General features: G+C 47.7%; 2 protein-coding genes across 8 annotated transcripts in view; both read left to right on the top strand.

The window, feature by feature from the left end:
* Positions 1-6,415: 6,415 nt before the first annotated feature.
* The window catches only part of PTAFR (platelet activating factor receptor), a 34,296-nt gene continuing 20,510 nt past the window's right edge, over positions 6,416-20,201 (top strand). For 3 of the 4 annotated variants that reach the window (XM_072027476.1, XM_072027474.1, XM_072027475.1), the window contains exons 1-2: positions 10,306-10,549; positions 14,770-18,739. In XM_072027476.1, coding sequence (XP_071883577.1) covers positions 14,828-15,874 — 1,047 coding nt within the window. In that variant the 5' untranslated portion in view covers positions 10,306-10,549; positions 14,770-14,827 and the 3' untranslated portion in view covers positions 15,875-18,739. Of the gene's footprint in view, positions 6,567-10,305; positions 10,550-14,769; positions 18,740-20,201 lie in introns of those variants that run through there. The other variant, XM_072027477.1, reaches the window with a different exon arrangement.
* Positions 18,696-20,201, top strand: part of EYA3 (EYA transcriptional coactivator and phosphatase 3) — a 60,956-nt gene continuing 59,450 nt past the window's right edge. For all 4 annotated transcript variants that reach the window (XM_027443729.3, XM_027443726.3, XM_027443728.3 and 1 more), the window contains exon 1: positions 18,696-18,739. The gene's annotated coding sequence lies outside the window, so the exon portion shown is untranslated. The remainder of the gene's footprint in view (positions 18,740-20,201) is intronic.

Raw genomic sequence — 20,201 nt, 5'->3', positions numbered from 1 at the left:
TGGCTGAGTTTAGAGATTCTTCTCTTCTCTCATGATGGCAGTTCCCATACCTGGTCCTGTTGGTAGCTGCCCCCATGAAGATACAGCTTTTCTTTCTCCTCACTGCTCCCTTCACTTGGACTTCGTCATCTATACCCTTATCTTCAGTTGAGTTCAATCCTTTGTGCTGTTCTTTGTGTCTAAGGCGCGGTTGAGGTTTCTCTTGAGGAAGATTGGTTCCGCTGCCCTTGAAGAGATGTGTCCATTTTCTAAAGTCTCAACCCATAAGTTTTGATTAATAGCATTCTATTTCTGCATGCTGCAGAGGAGTGACATAAAGTTGCTGTGTTACCATACAGATTTTCCTGCAGAAAATTGCTTTTCTTACAGAAAGTAGCTTCCAAAGAAATAGTGCTTTCTGACAGGGCCCAGGGCTTAGATTAATTTGCTGAAAAGCGGCTGGTGTGTTCTCCACTTGCCTTTGCTTCTTCTTTTCCTCTAATGAACTAGGCTGTGTGACTGAATGTAAAGTGAAACAGCTTTTCCTAATAAAACTAAGGTATTTTGGTGTTTTATACATAAACTACCTCTTAAAACAGTAAAATGTGGTTCCTATTTTCTGTGTAAATAGAAGAATACAGTTCTTTTTACCTCATTTGTCCTGCTAGGTTTAACCTGATAAATAGATAGCTCAAGCTGAGCCTCAGGGGTCAAAACACAGCTTAAATAATATGTTGATGACATTTGGGTGACACACAAGAGCCAAACAGTATTTAGCAGTAGACTAAAGTGGGCTGATAGGTATGGGAGACTTTGAACTATGCAGCATGACTGTGTTCAGGCACTGAAATTCGTTTTTGTTGGCATAGCCCATTCCCTCTTTAAGTGGGAACACTTCGGTGGGACACAACTTCTTATAAAGGCAATAGTTACACAAACTTTCTCAGGGGAAAATGTTAGTTAACTGTTGTGGTGGTATCTCTGAGACACTTCTGCTTCCTAGATGAATGACTGTAAGAAAGGAATGGTGCTGGGTGGTAACACAGAGGATTAGAGCATTGCTATGTGAGAGACTCCAGCTGGAGCCTCTCACCCAGAGGACATGCTGTCCCTCTAATTTGTCTGGCTCTGGTTCCCCTGTGAAACTACGTGTATTTTTAACTTAGAGATTTCTCCACGTGAATTTTTCTCCCAGAGTCATTACTTTTGATATTGAAATATTGGTCTTTCTGGTAGCATTTCCTTTCATACAGTTTAATGTCTTTGCTGACCCATGGTACAGACCTTTCAGATCTCTATACATTTGTTTTTTTCCAGGTAGCTTACAATGAGCCCCACAAGAACTTAAAATGCTTTTAAGACCCATGTTAAGCTTCTGGTTTTGCTTCTCCGATATGTAGGTGGTTGAGATTTGACCAGTGGAATGACACCACAGGCTCTAAAGAGTGTAGCCTGTTGCCCAGGTCACTGAAGTAATCATTTTCTGAGCTTCTTCAGTTTGAGTCATTTTTTCCACTGAGTGTGACTCGTTTGGGGCAGCAAAATGTGGTTTATAAACAATGGTGTTCATTTTCAAGTTAGCTGTTCCTGTTTCCTTTCTTCCTGGTCTGCCTATGATATGTTTGTATGTCTGAACATGCAGTATTTCTCTGTGGTGGTTTTACTCAGGTGGGCAGCTGAGCTCCACCACAACCACTCCCCCTCCTCAAAGGGATAGGAGGAGACAATACAATTAAAAGGGCTGAAAGGACGGAGGGAGATCACTCAACAATTACCGTCATGGGCAAAACAGACTCAGCATAGGGAGATTAATAAAATTTATTACCTATTACTAACAAGCTAGAGCAGTGAGAAACTAAAAGCACTTTCCCTTTGTATTCAGGCTTTGTAAAAGCAAACTGTTTTGAATTTCTTGGGTGGGAAAGAAATGAATACACAATGTGGATGCCCAACAGATGCAGGCTGGGCTATTGCCTGGCCTCTGCAATGTATGCCAAACAGCAAGATAGATTCAATTTTAATTCACTGTTTAATTACAAGATATAGAAATGATGCAAGTCCTAAAATCCCTCATATCTCCATCTTTAGAGCTGTTTTTGGGTCAGTGATCCATGTAGACTAAGTATTTGTCCTTGCTATGTAGGACAAGAAAATACATTTGTAGGAGTAAGGATTTATTTATTTTTTATTTGGGAAGGAGAAAAGGTACCAGATAGGTATGCAAGCACCTTACAGTTGGGTCTTGGCTTTAGTTTTCTGTGGAAATAATTTGTCTTATTTGTCTGATTTCCAGAGATGGTACACCATGGTCTACCAGAGTCCGGCTCTTTTTAGAAATCCAGAAATTGTTCCTGAAGGCTTTGGTTCCATTCTAAAGTAGGAGGGTTGCCTTCCCCTTCATCTGCAATTTGTGGGGGTTTTTCTGCTGTTCAGTGATAGTGGGATGAGAAAGGGCCTTTACGAGTTTACTTGTACCAGAAAATAAAAAAAGGGAAACTGCAATAGGAACCTCCTCCCTTTTGGATTAAAGGGGACAGGGTGCAGTACTTCATGTTTGGTGCTACTTTATAGTCTAGGGATGAGTGGAGTGTCCCCCTGAACATGTAGACATAGGTCTAGATTTCACAATATGTTTGCCAGGTAAACTAGATTTCTCTCGGTAGAAAAGCTGTTTGGTAAAGCCTAAACCAAGTCCCGATGGCTGCAGAAAGTCTGAGTGATAAGACAGATGAAATCCATTCTTGCTGAGACATAAACCATTGTATTACTTAACACTTACCTTAGTTTGGTGCATGCATTTGGTGCTCTAAATTAGCTGTTGCTGCTCAGGAACCATATAAATCAGAGTACAGGGGCAAAGATACAGAGTGAAATGGGAAATACTGTCATCTTTGCTATGAAGCCATGTTGTGGATGTGCCTTACAGTTTACATAGATGCCTATTTTTATACGTGCTTTAGTGTATTGCCTTTCAAAATGAGTATGTGAAAACAGGCAGTGGTATGGAGGGAAACCAGGACATCAAAAGCTGTTCTTTTGCTGAACCTGAGAACAAGAGGTAATGGAGGGAAAATAGCAAGGAATTGGTTCAAAAGACACGGAAGTACTTTTCCTATGGTGGATTGCAGAACTCAGCATAGATTATCATTGAGGACAGGAGTGTTTAATAATTTGTCATCCATGCATGTGTTCACATAAATACTTTATAAAGATCCCAGTGTAACTGCTAGCTGAGGAAGTTTCTGCTACATATTGGCAGATGCTGGTAGAGTTTGATAAGGGATGCACTATACTGTGTTCACTTTCTTCTCTGATCATCATCTGTTGGCTGCTGTTGGACATGGCGCTGAGCCAGATGGCTTGCATCCAACATAACGTTTCTTACACTGTCTGTGTGGCTGTATCTTCTTCTTCCACCCTTCCTCTTTCCTAAAGAGCTGTCCTGTCTTTGTAATGCATGGAAAAAAACTTCCTTCCACCCTTTCTCCTAGTGCTATAGCAACTCTTGCCATGTGCAATTTCTATTTCAGGAGCATAACTGTAGTTCTGGGGGATTAGCTATAGCCACAGCAACATTGGTTAGAGGGACCCATGTGGAAAAGACCAAGTTCAGGTGCTCTCCTCATCTTCTAGAAGAGAATTTATCTTCCTAGTACTTCTATGCTCTCTTAAAATAACTGAAAATAGAGAAACTGAGAGGCTGGGCTTATGGGGTGCTTTTACTCATCTGGGCAGCTGAGCTCCACCACAACTGCTCTCTCACTGCCCCTCCTAAAAGGGAAAGGGGGAGAATATACTATGCAAAAGGCTCAAGAGTTGAGATAAGGATGGGGAGATCACTCAACAATTATCGTCATGGGCAACACAGACCTGGGAGATTAATAAAATTCATTACCTATTACTAACAAGATAGATCAGTGAGAAGCTAAAAGCAAACTAAAAGCACTTTCCCCCATCCACCCTCTTCTACATCTTTCCCCTGAGCAGTGCGGGGGAACAGAGAATGGGGGCTGTGGTCAGTCCCTAATGCTTCGTCTCTGCCGTGCCTTCTCAGTCACTCTCTGCCCCTGCTCCCCATGGGGTCCCTCCCACGGGATGCCATCCTTCCCGAACTGATCCTGTGGAGGCTACCCACAGGCAGCAGCTCTTCAAGAACTGCTTCCACATGGCTCCGTACCACGGGGTCCATCCCCAGGAGCAAACTGCTCCAACACAGGTATCCCATGGGCAGTAGCTCCCCACATCCACCTGCTCCTCCATGGGCTGCAGCATGGAGATCTGCTCCGTGTGGGACCCATGGGCTGCAGGGGGACAGCCTGCTCCACCAGGGGTCTGTCCACAGGCTGCAGGGGAACTGCTGCTGCATGCCTGGAGCACCTCCTGCCCTGCTTCTGCACTGACCTTGGTGGCTGCAGGGCTGGTTGTCACTCCTCACTCTCCCAGCTGCTGTTGCACAGCAGAATTTTTTCTCCTTTCTTAAACATGTTCTCACAGATGCATAAACAACGTTGTGTATTGGTTTGGCTCTGGCCAGTGATGGGTCCCTTTGGCACCGGATGAAACTGGCCCTTATCTAACATGGGGAAGCTTCTGAAACCTCAGAGGCCACCCCTGCAGCCCCTGTTACCAAAATCTTGCCACATAAACCCAGTACAACTTAGCATAGCAAATTTCCCTAAAAATGTGTTGGGCTATTGCAGTGTTGTTATCTAGACTAAACGGGCTGTCTTAGCTTCCTTTTCCTCTTAAAAGCGACAGTGCAAGCAACACCTCCCCTGGTCAGGCAGCTGAGCTGTAAGGCCTGCAATTCACAAGCAGACATGGGGCATTATCCCTTGCTTGGGCACCAGCAAGCTATCCTCAGGCCTGTCAGCGTGCATGGCTACATCAGGAGTGTTTGAAGTCCGTTTCTCTAGAACTCCTGCTGTGGTAAGGCTGGAGACCCCTGGCATCTCTGGGTACCTGGCTCAGGGCTGCATGGCCCTCCTACAGAAAATTTCATCATGTCCACCTGACTGCTCCGCACCTCAGTTTGTGGCTGTTGTCCCTTGTCACACTATTTGCCACTACTGAGAAGTGTTTGCTACCACCCTCTTGCAGCTTCCCTTCCAATAGCTGCTGGCAGCCACCAGATTGCCCCTCAGGCTCTGGCCTATCCCAGCCCAGCTCCCACAGCCTTTCCTTGTAGGTTGTGCTCCAAGGCTCAGGCCAAGTGGCAGCTGCCTGTCAGTCCCACTGCAGCTTTCCATGCCCCTTTATTGCTGCAAAAACTGGTCAAGGTGAAATGTAAGTACCAAGCAGAAGGGATATTAACTGGCCACTCTGCTGGCCACCCTCCTCCTGTCACAGCCTAGTTCTCTTTAATCACAATGAGAGCATGCTGGCAGCCTTTTCTGTGGAGAATGGCTGTAATTAAGTTGATACATCTTTGCTGGGAAATCCAGGTATTTACAGTAGCTTTGCATACACTGCAGTTGGGTGTCTAGTAGGCTTAGATAGGGAGACTACAGGATGTGCAAACACCTGGTTCCTTCTAATAACAGTGCAGGTTGTATTCCTGCTCTGATATGCTTTCAGTATGCCTTTGTGTACCTACCAGTTGTGATTGACCCTTGAGGGCTGTCTCAGCCCTCAGAAACCTCATGCCTCTTTCCTTGCAGAAACCAGTGCCAGCTCTTAACAGAGAAGAAAACATAACAGTATTTCCTTGTTAGACAACCCATGGTGAATACAGATAGCAGACAGAAACATGTGATCTCTCGTTAAGATATAAGTGATTCAGATGGATATTATGCCCATAGTCTAAGTGATGCCAGTACAACATACACATCAGGGGAATAGCCACACGGGACCCGATCACACTGCCAGAGCTGCATGCCCTGGGGACTACAACAGAAGGCCAAGATCAAGTGGGTCCCTCACATGTCTCATCCACCCTTTCTTCCCAAGCTGGTGGAACAGAGGAGAATAAGAGCTGAGAGGGGCTTATAATGCTGCAGAGAGGACAAGGAAACTTACTGCCACAGCCTGGAATATTTTTCTGGCCTGTGTTCCCCCATACTGGGACTCCCACACAAAGCAGTATCATCTTGACGCTGCAAGCAAGTCACCAGCTACCACGGAGACATTTTGAACACAGCAGCACTTGTGGCTATGCTGGTCCCAGCCCTGGTGCCTGGGAAGAAAGGAGAGGCCCAGAAGACAGACCTACAGGGTCCCTGCTCCCCCTGTGGCCATGCCCAGCCCTGCCGCAGCGTGACCCTGCTGCGGGGCCAAGCTGCCCCTTGCCAGGCCTGCAAGGCGCAGGGTGGCGATGCCCGAAGCCCTGGCTCACACAGCCATTTCCCAGCCTGCTCAAGGAAGGGCCACGAGAGTTGGTGTTGTGCAAAAGGGTGCAGCCGGGGCATGTCTAAGCCATGTCACAAGTGTCAAGAGGGAAGTGAGTCACTCACCTGCAGGCCAGCGCCTTCTTTCCTGTCCCGGTTCTCCTCCTAGACACAGACACGCTGCCAGTGCAGCCCTGCTGGTGGCTCTGCTCACGGCAGGGACCCGTTGGGCTGGGGACTGCTGGGCCAGCGGGCCCTGAGGTAAGAGGATCGTCCCCTTTCTGCTTGCCTCCCTCCCCGAGCACTTGCTGTCCATGTCTAGGGACATGGTCTGGCTGCACAGCCCCCTGCCCCCAAGATCTCTGAGCAGTGGCATGTCAGAGCCAGCCTCACCCTTGCCGTCCCGGTGCCGGTGCCCTGGGGAGGGGTGTGTGTATTTGCGCCTGGAGCCCAGTGAGCAGGGATGAGAAGTGCTGCTGGCCATGGCATTGCCTTTGGGGCCCTGCCAGGAGGTCACCCCTGCAGTGTGGAGCTGTGGGGGCACAGGGACCCAGCTGTGGGCAGCTCAATCAGTTGCAGTTTTTCTGAGGTCTGTGTTTTAAGATGATCCCCACAACAAGATGAGGACCCAAACGCATTCTGTTTGGTCCATGGGAAGTGAGTTGAGAGAGAACCCCCGGTTTTGAGCCGCCTTGAGCTGTAGGATACAAATTCTTATGCCATGGCCGCCACGGCTTACATCCGTGCCCACTGGGGCAGGGCTGCACTGGGCTCCCTGTGCCAGAGCCAGACAGAGTCAGCCCTGCTCCCCCTTCCATTCACGGCTGATGTGGCAGCCTGGCTCCTGGCAGCAGCATGTCCTGCTAGACTGGGCTATCCCAGCAGTGTCACTGTAGGCAGCCGAAGCCCTGCCCTGCCTTTCTGCAGCTGTCAAATGGCTACTGGGAAGTAGCTGCTCACTGACCCCTGAGGATCTCAGCAGTCAAGGGAAAAGTATTTTGCAGCTGAGTAAACCAAGCTCCTGGGCACATTCCAGCACACTTGGTAATAAGGTGGGGATGTGTTGTGCCAGGCTCGAAAGTGCTCGCTAAGGAAAGCTACAGAGTTTATTTAGTATTTCTTTCCTGTAATGAGCAAAAGGGAATTGTGTTGTTGTTGTGAGATCAGTATTGGAAACTCACAGAAAATAATGTTTAGCATCCGCTCACCATCCACTTTGGTGAAAAATTAACTTCACATCTTTCCAAAGACCTGTCCTGGCACTAGAGAATTCGTCACAGTGATCAGGACTGGCAGGGATCGCATTCACCTGTGTGCTTATCCAGCATGCTGCACTGCACAGCTCTAATCCTGCGGGCAGTGGCTAGTGCTTTCAGAGGCTCGGTGCTGGTATTTTGTTGTTCTTGTTCACGGCTCTTGAACAGAGCAGTTCAAAATGCATGCAAAGCCTATCCACTAAAATGCTACTCTGTACACCACAGAGAGCTTTTCTCCACTAATAAAATGTGGGTTTACTCTTGGAAAGTGGCCTCCATATATTTGCTGATAATACTGTATCTCCTAAACCAAAGAGTTTCTGCTATCTGTATGATGGGTAGCAGAAACTCTTAGTACAAAAGGGAATGGCCTCAAGCTGCACCAGGGGAGATTCAGGTTGAAAACTGGGAGAAATTTATTCTCAGAAAGAGTAGTTAGGCATTGGAACGGATTGCCCAGGGAGGTGCTGGAGTTACATGGGAATAAGTTATAGTAAAAAATATATATATTTGTTTTTATTAGACTGTGTGTTTGGTTCATAAAAGTACAGGCACATTCAAGGTTTGCTTGTTGTTGTTTTTCTTGGGACTTAGTCTTGCATAGCATTCAGTGTTGTCAATTTGTGTGCTTCCCTAGGACTGGATGAGAGGTAAATTACACTGAGAACAGAGCAGTCAAAAACTGCCAGTACCACTCAGTAAGCTGGACCACTGAAACAAAGATACATTTTAATACTGGATTCAAAATCACATATGCAGAAACAGGCAATGCTGCGGCCCCAGAAAAGTGAGAAATTATTTCTGATAAGAACTCCCCAGCCCAAAACCTCTTGGGCTTTCATTTCCTCTAAGAACTTGGCTGCAGCAGGACAGCACACTTTGTTTTGCAGTTGCTATAGCCTTTGCTAATACTCCCCTTTCTGCAGTGACAAGACAGTCTCAATGCCTGCTCTGTCAAAAGTCATGGACTGGCTAACACCTAACGTTACTGAAATGTTCTTAGTTTGTTTTTAATTTAAGCTCCCAGGATCAGTTGTGTGGGCATAAATGGGGCTCTGGCCAGTACATGAAGGATCGGATTCCCTGGTCCATCTTTACATTACAGCAGCTGATGGAGAAGGGGGATGGAGGGAAGAAGCAGGTGATGGAGGGAAGGAGACTGCTGCAGCCTCCATTCCAGCACAGATCTATAGCATTGATGCAGGAGCCTGATCTCACCCTTCTGGTCACCCTGACACAGTCTGCCACAGACAGAACCCAGCTGCACGCTTCTCCCTGCTCCATGCTGGCAGCTCCAGGCAGGGCCCACCCTGCTCAGGCTGGACAGGGTCTCCCATGCTGGTGCAGTGCTTCCCCTGCCCTCGTGCCAGGGGAGTTTGGGTCCTGTTGGCTTCTGTGTTCCTTGGACATCCCATGCTGTTGTTGTGGGAGGTAAGGGTGATCCTGCAGCAGTTCAGGGCTCATGCAGCTAGTGCCAGCTGCCCGATGTTGCATTGCTACCTTGTGTTGCAAATGCCATCTCTGTGGTGCACCCGGTCCTAGGGGCAGAAATCACCCATGCAGGGACGGGGAGGGTGGCTCAGGGGTCCACTGGCCTCAGTGCCACCAGGTGAGGCTGTGGGGATTCAGGTAAGGGCCCCATATGGCAGCTGTTCTCAGATTCACCTGCGACTGAACATGAGAGGCTCTCGCTCTTCTTTTCAGAGCCTGTGCTGTCCCTGTGCATCCCAGGGTGTTTTGGAGCCTGGGCAGGCAGGGCTCAGGGCAACAGGAAATCCTGGTTGCCAGGCTCTGCTTGGTCTAGGGCACCACGCCGAGGCGCTCTGCTCTGTAATGGCCCTGGGAGAGGCTGTCTGCACCCCAGGAGCTGGTGCAGGAGAAGATCCAGGGAGGAACTGACCCTAGCAAAGAAGTCCAGATCAGCACTGGGGCTTTGTCTGCCCTCGGCCAGGGGATACCAAGGCACTGGCATGGCAGGGGGGTGGGTGCAGGCGTATCACCAGCTGCCCCAATGCTGCACAGCCCATCACCTCAGCATGCCCATGACCAGGAAGGTCAAAGTCAGCATCTCCACAGAACAGCATTGCTGCTGTGCACCGTGTGCCATCCGCCTATGTTCCCTTTCCCTGCTGATGAGGAGGGTGGTATGTCCTGATGTTGATCCAGGGCTGCCCAGCATGGGAGCTGCAGTTTAGAATTTGCTGGCACAGCCAAGACCATGTGTCCAGCTTTGTTTGTCACTAGTGTCCCCCTGAGCACCACAGTGATTTGCATTACTGTGATGAGCGGTCTTCAGGCTGCCCCAAATCTTGGTGGTCAGGATGTGAAGATGGATGATTCAGGTGAAGATCTGCTATGCTGTGGTTTCTCAGTGCCTGCTTGAAGGTCCCTGAGATAAAAGGAGGTTTGCAATGGCTGGATTCCTGGGTCTGTTATTCCCAACACAAATGTGAAGAAGACTCTGCTAGGGAATGAGTCTGCCTGTGAGATATATGAGCTTCTTGACACTTCTTTTCCTCAAAGTTTTTAAGTCAAAACTCTTCTGGCCTCTGCCATTCATCTGTTTGGAAAAATGATGTTCAAATGCTAATCCCAGGTCTGAACAGGGATAGAGAGTGGATTCCTATTCTGCCTTTAGAGGAAAACCCCAACTTTCACAATTATCAGAAGCAGAGATACTTTGAGGAAACAGCTTTAAGGACTTTCCAGATCTTCACTGTGGTTAATTGCCTTTCCTCTACAGTTTATTTTATTTCTCATTTCCTTTGAGCTGAGGTCACACGTTTCCTCTTCGTTAGTGACTCTGCAGTCATGCTGCAGTTGCTCTCATTGGTGTCCTGTTCTTGAGAGCTGCCTGCGTGGGCACCTTTCAGACCCTTGTCAAAGAATATAACAATTGGAAGAGGACCAAGCACCTTCAATAAGACTTGTATCACTTCTCTACTGAAGCTGAAAATGGACATATTGCACTGAATCCCTTTGCCTGTGGTAAGCACAAAATAGACTTTATTGGTACTGCTGAGAAATGCTTTTGCTGATGCCATAGCTTTTGTTAGTGTGGTCTTTGCACCTTGTAGCTGTAAATCCTTATTGGGAGAGCATGGCCCATTGGAGAGACTGGGACCAGCAAAGTATTCGTCCCTGCCACACTCTGCTGTGCCTCTGGTTACTTTCATCTCTAGTTCTGTGTACAGTGGAGTTGACATTATAAACTGCTTAGGATTATTGGTTGAGGTACTAGTGTACTAGGCAGTGGTTTGAGCTACAGATACCAAGGATTTTGGTAATGCAGTGCAGTCTGCTGCTGCAGAGAATGGGACCCACATCAGCCAGCCTACAACCCAACCACCACTCTTTTTTTCTCTTCTGCTGGCATAGAGAACATTTCATAGAACCATAGAGTCACAGAATGGTTTGGCTTGTAAGATACTTTAAAGATAATCTGGATCCACCCCCACTGCCATAGGCAGGGAACCTCCACTAGAATGGGTTGCCCAAACCCCGTCCGACCTTGCCTTGAACACTTCCAGGGATTGGGCATCCACAAATTCTCTGGGAAACCTGTTATAGTGCCTAACCATCCTCACTGTGAAGAATTTCATCCTTATATCTAATCTAAATCTGCTCTCTTTCAGTTTAAAGTTTATGTGTTTTATGCAAAGGGGAACCACTTCAACGGGAGAGAATGAGTGAGATTCCCTGTATGTTACTCCAGAATTTAGGGCTGAGGACATCTCATGAAAATGTGAACTCAAGTTCCTCAGGCTGCAGAGTAAAGTTGGCATTGAGTAAATTTAGAGGGGGAGGGTGCCATGCTCTCTTCTAGCTGTATGTTGTAGAATACCTGGCTTGACAAGCAAGAAAGGAAAAATAACTCAATTTTTCTCCTTCCCCTTTCTGAGCTTCTGTTGCTGACCCTGTTAGTACATGGTGCAGAATATGCCTTTAATCAGTTCCAGACAGATGCCCTGGCCATGTCCCCTCCCCACCACTTCCCCACCCTCAGCCTGCTGGCTGTGGGGGCTGGACACAGCCCTGATGCTGTGCCTGCAATAGGCAAAACACTGGTGCTGTATCAACACTGTCCTGGCTACGTGGGCTGCTGTGGGGAAAGAGAACTCCGTCCCAGGCAAACCCAGGACAAGTGGTCAGTCGGACTCTATGATCTTTGTAGGTCCCTTCCAACCGATCTGTTCTCTCTATTCTAATTCCTGAAGGACTGTGGCATTGACACTGCACGATCTACTACTGTCAAGACAGATGAGCTCTACCAAGTCTCGCCAGGGCTGTATAAGCATTGTCATCTCCAGTCACCCATCCTGCACCTTTGCCAGAGGTTTCCAGCAGACTTAACAATGTAGAGCATGTTCTTGCTTTCATTTCTACTGGTCAAAGTGTAGCCCCTGAGCTCAAACCTATCCTCAGGTGCACAGCTTTGCAGTGGACAGGGAAACGCAGGCTTGTGTCTGCTAAATCTGGCAGGTGATGGGCAGGCCTGGGAAGACCAGCAGTGAAGTCCACCAGAGCGCCTGTATGCAGCACCAGAAATGGCAGGGTAGAGGGACTTTCTTGCAGCAGGTACCTACTTTGGGTATATTCAGGTTTAGTGCTACAGTGATAGCACATCTCTCATTCCAAAGATTCCAGTCCCAAACACCAAAACTATTTGTTGCAGTTGGCAGTTACTTAGAACTGGGGGTTTAGGAGGCAGATTTGAAAGAACCACAAGGTCTCTAATGATCATAGGTAATTAGGACTTGATTTTCTTTCTTATTCTAACATCAGAATAGTGCATAAAACACAAAGGCCCCACCAGTCTTTCTTCATCCCTTCCCTTAAGCGTATGTATCTGCTAGGTGTGCCTCTGAGCTGAGAGATGCAAACCTTTCCGACTGGCTTATGTCTTTACCAAGGATGGTGCCTCAGTAAGTGGAAGAGCCGTGTCTAACAGACGTTTATTTAAGGCCATGTTGTGATTATCACCACTCTTCATCCACAAATGAAGGGGTGGAAATGGAGCCATAAGATGACTAGTATGATTTGCTTTGGGTCCTGCACGAATCAAAGTCAGAACAGGAAACAGCACAGGCCCCTGCCTGCTCTGGGACCTCTCCACAGGGCATCAGGAGCTGAGATGTTGTTCTCGTCAGGGAGGTGCCAGACCTCTGCAGCCAGACCCTGAGGGCATCCTCAACACCTGGCTACTGCCTCCTGGATCAGGTACTACCTTTTAGAGATCAGGCGGTTCTCACCAGAGATGAAGGTGAAAGAGTGCAGATGCATGTGACACCTGGCCAGCTACTAGTACTGCCACAGTTACTTGTTAACTCCCAGGCTTTGGAGTCTCTTCATACGGAAGATGGCTGAAGGACTGAGTTTAGACACTCAAACCCTGGTGCTGTCCATCAGCAAGCAGCAATGGGAAGGTCCAACAACAAGTTGTGGACATCTGTAGTTGTCATGTCCTTAGAGCAACTGTGAGGAGTAAGGAGGGACAGGCGTGGGAAGGTGACTACCACCTTCCTCTCCTAACAGCTGTGAAGAAGTACAAAGGCATTTTGAGTTTTCTGAGGAAAGAGAGTGTTCTTGATGTAGAGTTGACTTCCCTATTTGCAGAGGAGAATTGCAAATGTGTAAATGAGGAACCACTGGCACATGGGCACATAAGTGACTCAACTCAGAGAGGGTGACTTGCGGATGCATGTCTCTGCTGCTGGGGAAGATGCAGAAAGTTTTGAGGCAGGATGGTGCTTTCTGAGGAGGCAGTGGTCTTTGGGGTAAAATGCTTGCTGTCTATGGCACTGGCAGAACCAAGACAAGCACATTGCACTGTTCAGCACTTGGCATTACCACCACAACTTGCACAATAAATTTAGGCATCATGACTAGTGGTAAAGTGTACTCTTTCTCAAGGTAAATCACCATGTTCTACATTTTACAAACCCTTTGTTGACTCAAATTAGTTACAAACCCAGGAAGTGTGATGTGAATGAGCAACCTCGTACCCTTGCTGGTGGTTCTCAAACTGCTTTCCCTGCTCTAGTCAGTTATCTTCCCATGACTTTCAGAGGGAGCAAAAAACCAGCAGATCTGCAGATATGTCAAGAAGAGGTGACTACCTGTCCAGTGCCACACAGGTCATTGGTGCTAGAGCCAAGAACAGGAATGTACATCCTCTGGATAGTGAAAGAAGCAGGTTAAAGTATTTAAGGGATTAGACTGAATCCCACACAAATGTGGGACAAGAACACATACAGTATTGATGATGCAGTAATTTGATGTCAAAACCGTAGGTAAAATCTGAAGAAATACTAACTGAGGTGCAGACTACTAATATTAAAATCCTGGAAGTGTCTCATTAGAGACTGTGTTTGTCAGTAGCTTCAATGACAGAAGAAAGTACAGAATTGCTGTTGCTGACAATTGCATTCATTGCAGAAATGGTAGAAAGAAAAAAGAGAGAGAGAGAGAGAGAGAGATTGGTTTGATGACAACCTGAATTCAAAATGATTGTACATTAGACAACAACCAGGCTTTTAAGAAAGAGAGCTGTAGCTAAGAATCAAGAATGTACAACAAAACATCACCCTTTAGAACTAGCGACTCGTCTTTCACATCATTCACTCAGTAGAGCTCTGAGAGGTCTGGCAGCCTATGAAGTCAATGTTTGACCCTGCATTGACTGTAACTAAGAAAACAAAATCTTTGCGAGTATAATCAGAAAACACATAAAAGCCAACTCTGGAAACGCGGCACTAGTGAGATATTTTTACTAGACATTGTTCCAGTTCTGGAATTTCTAGGTTAAAATAAATATAGGCAAGTTAGGAAGCATTAAGAAAGAACCACAGGAAAAATAAGACAAATGGAAAACCTGTTTGCTTATAGTAAAAGATTTAGAAGCTCAGTCTACTTATCTGGGAGCAGAGTGATTTTATCTGTTGTAAGAACCTTAATACAGAAAACTCTTTTGAAATTAATGATCTGAGATCTGCAGTGCAGCAAAAAAAACAACACTGGATGAAGTCACAGAGGGTAGAATGGCATGGAAACAGGACAGAAGACAGGAGCAATTGGACAGGGCAGGTACCTGCAGCTTGAACCAGGGCATGGGGCAAAACTCCCGTGGTCAGCTGAAAATGAAAGGTGGACTTTGGCTTAGCAATGGCACTGTACCAATCAGGTCATTTTATGCTTTATATTTTTAGGTAAGAAGAAGAGGTAGAGCAGGAAATTCTGCATCAGACGTGTCCACTCAGCAGCACAATGTCTGGAGAGGGTAAAGGTGGTGCTGAAGGTAGTGCATCCCCAATAGACTCTCCGTTTCGCTATGACCTCTTCACTGTTTTCTACAGCATCATTTTCATTCTGGGTTTTGTCGCCAACTGCTATGTGCTCTGGATTTTCAGACGTATTTATCACACCAAGAAACTCAATGAAATCAAGATATTCATGCTGAACCTGACAATAGCTGACCTGCTCTTCCTGATTACAATGCCACTGTGGATTATTTACTATCACCACAATGGAAACTGGTTCATGCACAAGGTCCTCTGTAATGTAGCTGGCTGCTTATTTTTCGTTAACACCTATGCTTCTGTTGCCTTTCTGATGGCCATCACATACAACCGCTACCAAGCCGTGACTAATCCCATTAGAGCTGCTCAGTTTACCACTCGGAGAAGGGGTATCTTTTTATCAGCAGCTATCTGGATCGTAACAGTGGGCAGCTCTTTGTATTATTTTTTTGAAGATAATACTAATGTGGAGAAAATTGGCTTGAAGAATTACACGCGTTGCTTTGAGCGCTATGACTCTACTAGCAATGTTACACCTGTTCTTGCCATTCATGTCATCATCTGCATCGTCTTCTGTATCATTTTTTTATTTATCCTAGCCTGGAACATTGTCATTATCAGGACCCTCTTCTCCAAATCAGGGCAGCAGCGGAAGAGTGCTCATGTCAAGCAAAGGGCGCTCTGGATGGTTTGCACAGTGCTTGTGGTGTTCATCATAAGCTTTGTACCTCATCACATTGTGGACCTGCCCTGGACACTGACTGTTCTGGAGCAATGGCAGAAAGAGAACCGTAATTTGCGCCAGCAACTCAATGATGCTCACCAAGTGACTTTGTGCCTCTTGAGTACGAACTGTGTGTTGGACCCAGTCATCTACTGCTTCCTCACCAAGAAGTTCCAGAAGCATGTTTCAGAAAACCTGAAAAGCATGAAAGGGAGTCGAAAGTGCTCCAGGCAAACCACAGACACAGTGATTGAGGGCACCATTCACCAAGAGGATGCCATTAGGATTTAGGTCAGATGGGTTCTAATTGCTGAGACTGGGAAGTGTGAATCAGTCATTCATCTTTTCTCAAGAGAAGGTACTGAGGGACACAACAGAGGACCAGGATATTGTATCCCCTTTATCCCTTAGATAGAAGAATGAATGCTCAATTGTGAAAGGACAAGAGGCAACAGGCACAAACTGGAACACTGGAGGATCCTCCTGAACATCAGGAAGCACTTCTGTGCTGTGTGGGTGACTGAGCACTGGAAGAGCCTGCCCAGAAAGGTTGTGGAGTCTCCCTCCTCGGAGATGTTCAGAAGCTGCTGGGACTTGGTCCTGCGCACCCTGCTCTAGGTGTCCCTGCTTGAGCAGGGGGTTGGACCAGATAGACCCAGAGGTCGCTGCCAACCTCAATCATCCTGTGATTCCTTCTATCACATGCATCTAGCAGAATTGGAACCTGTAATAATCTGTAAGAAAAGCACTTTCTGTCTGGGTTGAGGGCACTGACAACAGCTCAAGCAATATGCCTGAAAGAAACACGAGTGCCTGCAGTGAGCAGCTGCCCAGGTAACACCATCCCTTGTTCTTTGCCCACCCAGCTCCCAAAAAGAATCCAGTGCCTGACCTGTATGAGGTTTCTGAAAGACCTGGAGGAACACACAGAGCTGCTATCATAATTGAGTAACTTTTCTGAGCAGCTTGCATGGTTCTGTAAAGAGTATGAGCCAAAGAAGCTCCTGAGTGGCTAGAAGGGACATAGTCCAAGGAGTTCCTCACAATACCATCAAAGAAGAGAGATGCACCTATACTTGCACAGTCCGTCGGGGTCCTTACTTCACAGATGCCTAGGAGCAGCTATTATGAACTTTTGTCTTTGCTCTCAGCTTTTGAATTAGACATGTAACTGAACAAAGGTGAGAAAAGGAAGAGAAATTGTCAGTGTCTCAGCCTCTATCCCAAATCAGCATTATGTCCAAGGGGGACTGTTGTCTGCCCTGGCTTCTTGTACGATTGCAGATTGGGCAAGTAAGTGCCCTCTTGCACAAAGTTTGGTATTTTTTGGCTGACTGCATGTGTTTGTGGAGATCCACTTTCACTTTGGAGGCTCCAGTTAACAGAAGACTGTTGTCAGCATGGTCATTACTGTGAGAAGAAAAAAGAATAAAAATACAGAAGAGTTTTAACCTTTATTTATTTAAACTTAGGATTCCAAAAAGCAGCTGTGCATAATTTCCTTCCCCCAGCCTTTTTATTTCTGTAGTGAAGAAATGAAGCTGACTGGTTCTTGATATCCTACCATGAATGAAGTATTAGTCCATTGGCCATAGTCCACGGCCATTTTCTGAGTGAACCAGTAAATGCACAGTGATGTGGTGTACCGTGTAAGTCATGCACTTAGGAAACACTTGAGACCAGCCAGCCACATTCAGGGCTTGCTGCAGTCAGTAGGGACTTAAGGCAAAATGGTTTTCCAGTGTTGCTGAGTTCTGTTACAAATCACGAGACAATTGAGGTTCCTGTTTCTGACCCAGATTGCTCAATCCAGCACAGGAAATTGGGCAGGGCAGGGCAGGGAAGGGAAGCTACTTGTTTTTTACAATCTTTTGGTTCCTCGAACTACATAGGAGACTGGCTGATGACAGGAAAAGTGCATCTGATGTTGTGATACTGTTTTATTTATATAATAAATATAAATTTAACACTCTTTAACTCTCACTTAACAGCTGAGCTTGGTAACTCTTAGAAGAAATGGGAAGGCCTTATTCTATGTGGTGATATGGTCTTCTATTGATTCCTGGAAAGCTTACAGCAGAGCTTACAGTGTAGGTTACTTACTGTTTTTAAATATGCTTTGCTCCACAGAAAGCAATCGTAAGGCAAGTGTGACCTCAGAGAACAAATATAAACTTGCTTCCGAGGAAAGGGGAAAATGGAGAAAGAACTCTGAGGACACTTCAGAAAGATATGTTGCAATCATTAAGTCAGTAAAAATGCATTTTAAAAAACAGTCTGAGCTTCTACTTTTGTTCCTGAAATTACTTCGTTTTATAGCAGTGATGCATTATAGTGCTTTAATTTGCAATAAAATTGATCCTCAAAAATTATTCTAAATAAAATACTTCTTCCAAGGGTTTTGGACTTTAAGATCCTGTCTTGTCATCTTTCTGTATTTACCCTTATGGGAAAAGCCTCAGTATCCGTAGACAACGCTGGTTTGACAGCCTATTTGTGTTCCTTTCGATTTTGGTGGTATATTTTTTTGTCCTTCTAATCACCACGTGAACTCTTGAGAAAGGTGAAAATTAAAACCTCAGCAAGTTCTGACCTGCTAAAAGGGAAGGGAAAAATAATTTCACAGGGGAAGCAACTTCTGAAAAAAGGTCTGTGCTCTCAAAAACCCTACCAGACAAAAAAAAAAAACAAAAAAAAAAAACAAAAAAAAACCAACGACAAACACCACACTCTCTCTCTGGCTGCTCTGACGCTCAGGCTAAGAAGTGACGCGCTGTTTGCGCTATTTTACAAATAACACCCATAGCAGTGAAACTCCGAACGAGAAGCACGGCACAACAGCGGGGGGCTCCGGGCTGCCGACCCCCGCCCGCGCGACCTCGGGGACCCTCCCGGGACGCGGCACCGAGCGGCGGGGCCCCGGGGCTCCTCTGGGCACGGCCACGGCCGCCCGAAGCAGCCCCCAGCGCCGAGCCCGGCCCCGGGCCAGCCCCGCCCCGCGCTCAGGCGCCTCGGGGCTGCGGCGCCACTTCCGTGGCCCAGCGCGCTCTGGTTCCGGGTCGGGCCGCCGCTGGCGGGGGCGAGGCGCTGCGGGGCCGCCGCTGCCATGTCGGATGCGGGACGCGCTCCCGGGCCCGGCTGCGGAGCCGCCTCTCGGTAAGAGCCCGCCGAGCGGGGGCCTGGCCGCGCGCCGCTCTCCGTCTCCGCGGGGCCCCGGCGCCGTGCCGGCCCCTGCGGGCCGCGGGTCGGGGACGCCTGGGGGCGGCGCGTCCCAACCCCCCCCCCCCCCCCCCCCCCGGCGTAACGGAGGCCGCTGGCGGAGCGCGGCCGGGGCGGAGCACGGCACTCAGCGCCCGGCCGCCGCCGCCCCCGCCCCCCGCAGCACGGCGGGGCCCGGAAGCAGCCGAGAGCTGCGGGGCTGCGGGAAGCCGCCCGGGGACTGCCGCCGCTTCGGGGGGAGGGGGGCGGCTTCCGTGGGGTCGGCGGGGAGAGGGAGCTGGCTGCGGGCAGCTCGGGACGCGCCCGGGAGTCGGCGGGATGTTCGCAGGGCCACGAGGGGTGCGTAGCGCCGCCTCAGGGCAGCCTCGCGCAGGCTGCGGTGGCTTTGCGAGGAGGCAGTGAATGGAGCGCTTCAGTTGGAAGGGACCTGCAAAGAGCATCCGGTGCAACTGCCTGACCTCGTCGGGGTTAGCCAAAAATTAAAGCATATTATTGTGTGCGTTGTCCAAATGTTTCCAGAACATTGCCAGGCATGGGGCACCAACCACCTCACTAGGAAGACCATTCCAGTGTTTGACCGCCCTCACGGTAAAGAAATTTTTCCTCATGCCCAGTCTGAACATCTCCCAGTGCAGCTCTGTGCCATTCCCATGCATCCTGTGATCAGATCCCAGGGAGAAGAGACCGGCATCTCCCCCTGTGCTCCCCCTTCCCAGGGAGTTGCAGAGAGCAAGGAGGTCACCTCTTGGCCTCTTTTTCTCCAGACTACACAACCCACATGTCCTCAGCCTCTCCTCATAGGGCATGCCTTCCAGCTCTTGCACCCTCCTCTGGATGCATTTGAATATCTTAACATCCATAAATGTATCTGTACATTTTAGTCTGAATGCATTTAACTGTTGTTTGCGCTGGAGCTTGTGCAGTTATTTCCAAGACGATGTGTTTGAGCTTGGTAGTACCATGACCAGTTGGGCTTTATAGCTGTGTTGGACCCAGATCAGCTCTGCTGGACATTCCTGGTTTTGGGAATGCTCTGCAGAGTTGCTGAAGCTTTGTGTGCCAGGTCGGCATGTATGGAGCACAGCATGTCTTATCGGTTTGGTCTCTGCAGTGCATGGTGTGGCTAAATTGTTTCCAGACTAGAGCTAGTCCTTAATGCAGCATAACTGTAGTAATCAGATAAATCATCAAACAGATTATGTTGTGGTGGACCTCTCTTTCCATATGGAGCTACCTCTACTTCTGCACCTATTATGCACTTAATCCATGGTCTGGTAATTTCTGATTAGCAATTAAGTCAACTGTATTAGCTGGTAGGAGAATTTTACAATTGTCACCTGCCTCTGTCATTTGTTTTTCCTCACTTCTGCTTCTTCCTGATTATCTTAAATTCAAGATA

Source organism: Anas platyrhynchos, chromosome 24, assembly GCF_047663525.1.
Source record: "Anas platyrhynchos isolate ZD024472 breed Pekin duck chromosome 24, IASCAAS_PekinDuck_T2T, whole genome shotgun sequence".
Taxonomy (NCBI): domain Eukaryota; kingdom Metazoa; phylum Chordata; class Aves; order Anseriformes; family Anatidae; genus Anas; species Anas platyrhynchos.
This window is presented reverse-complemented; position numbering and strand designations above follow the sequence as displayed.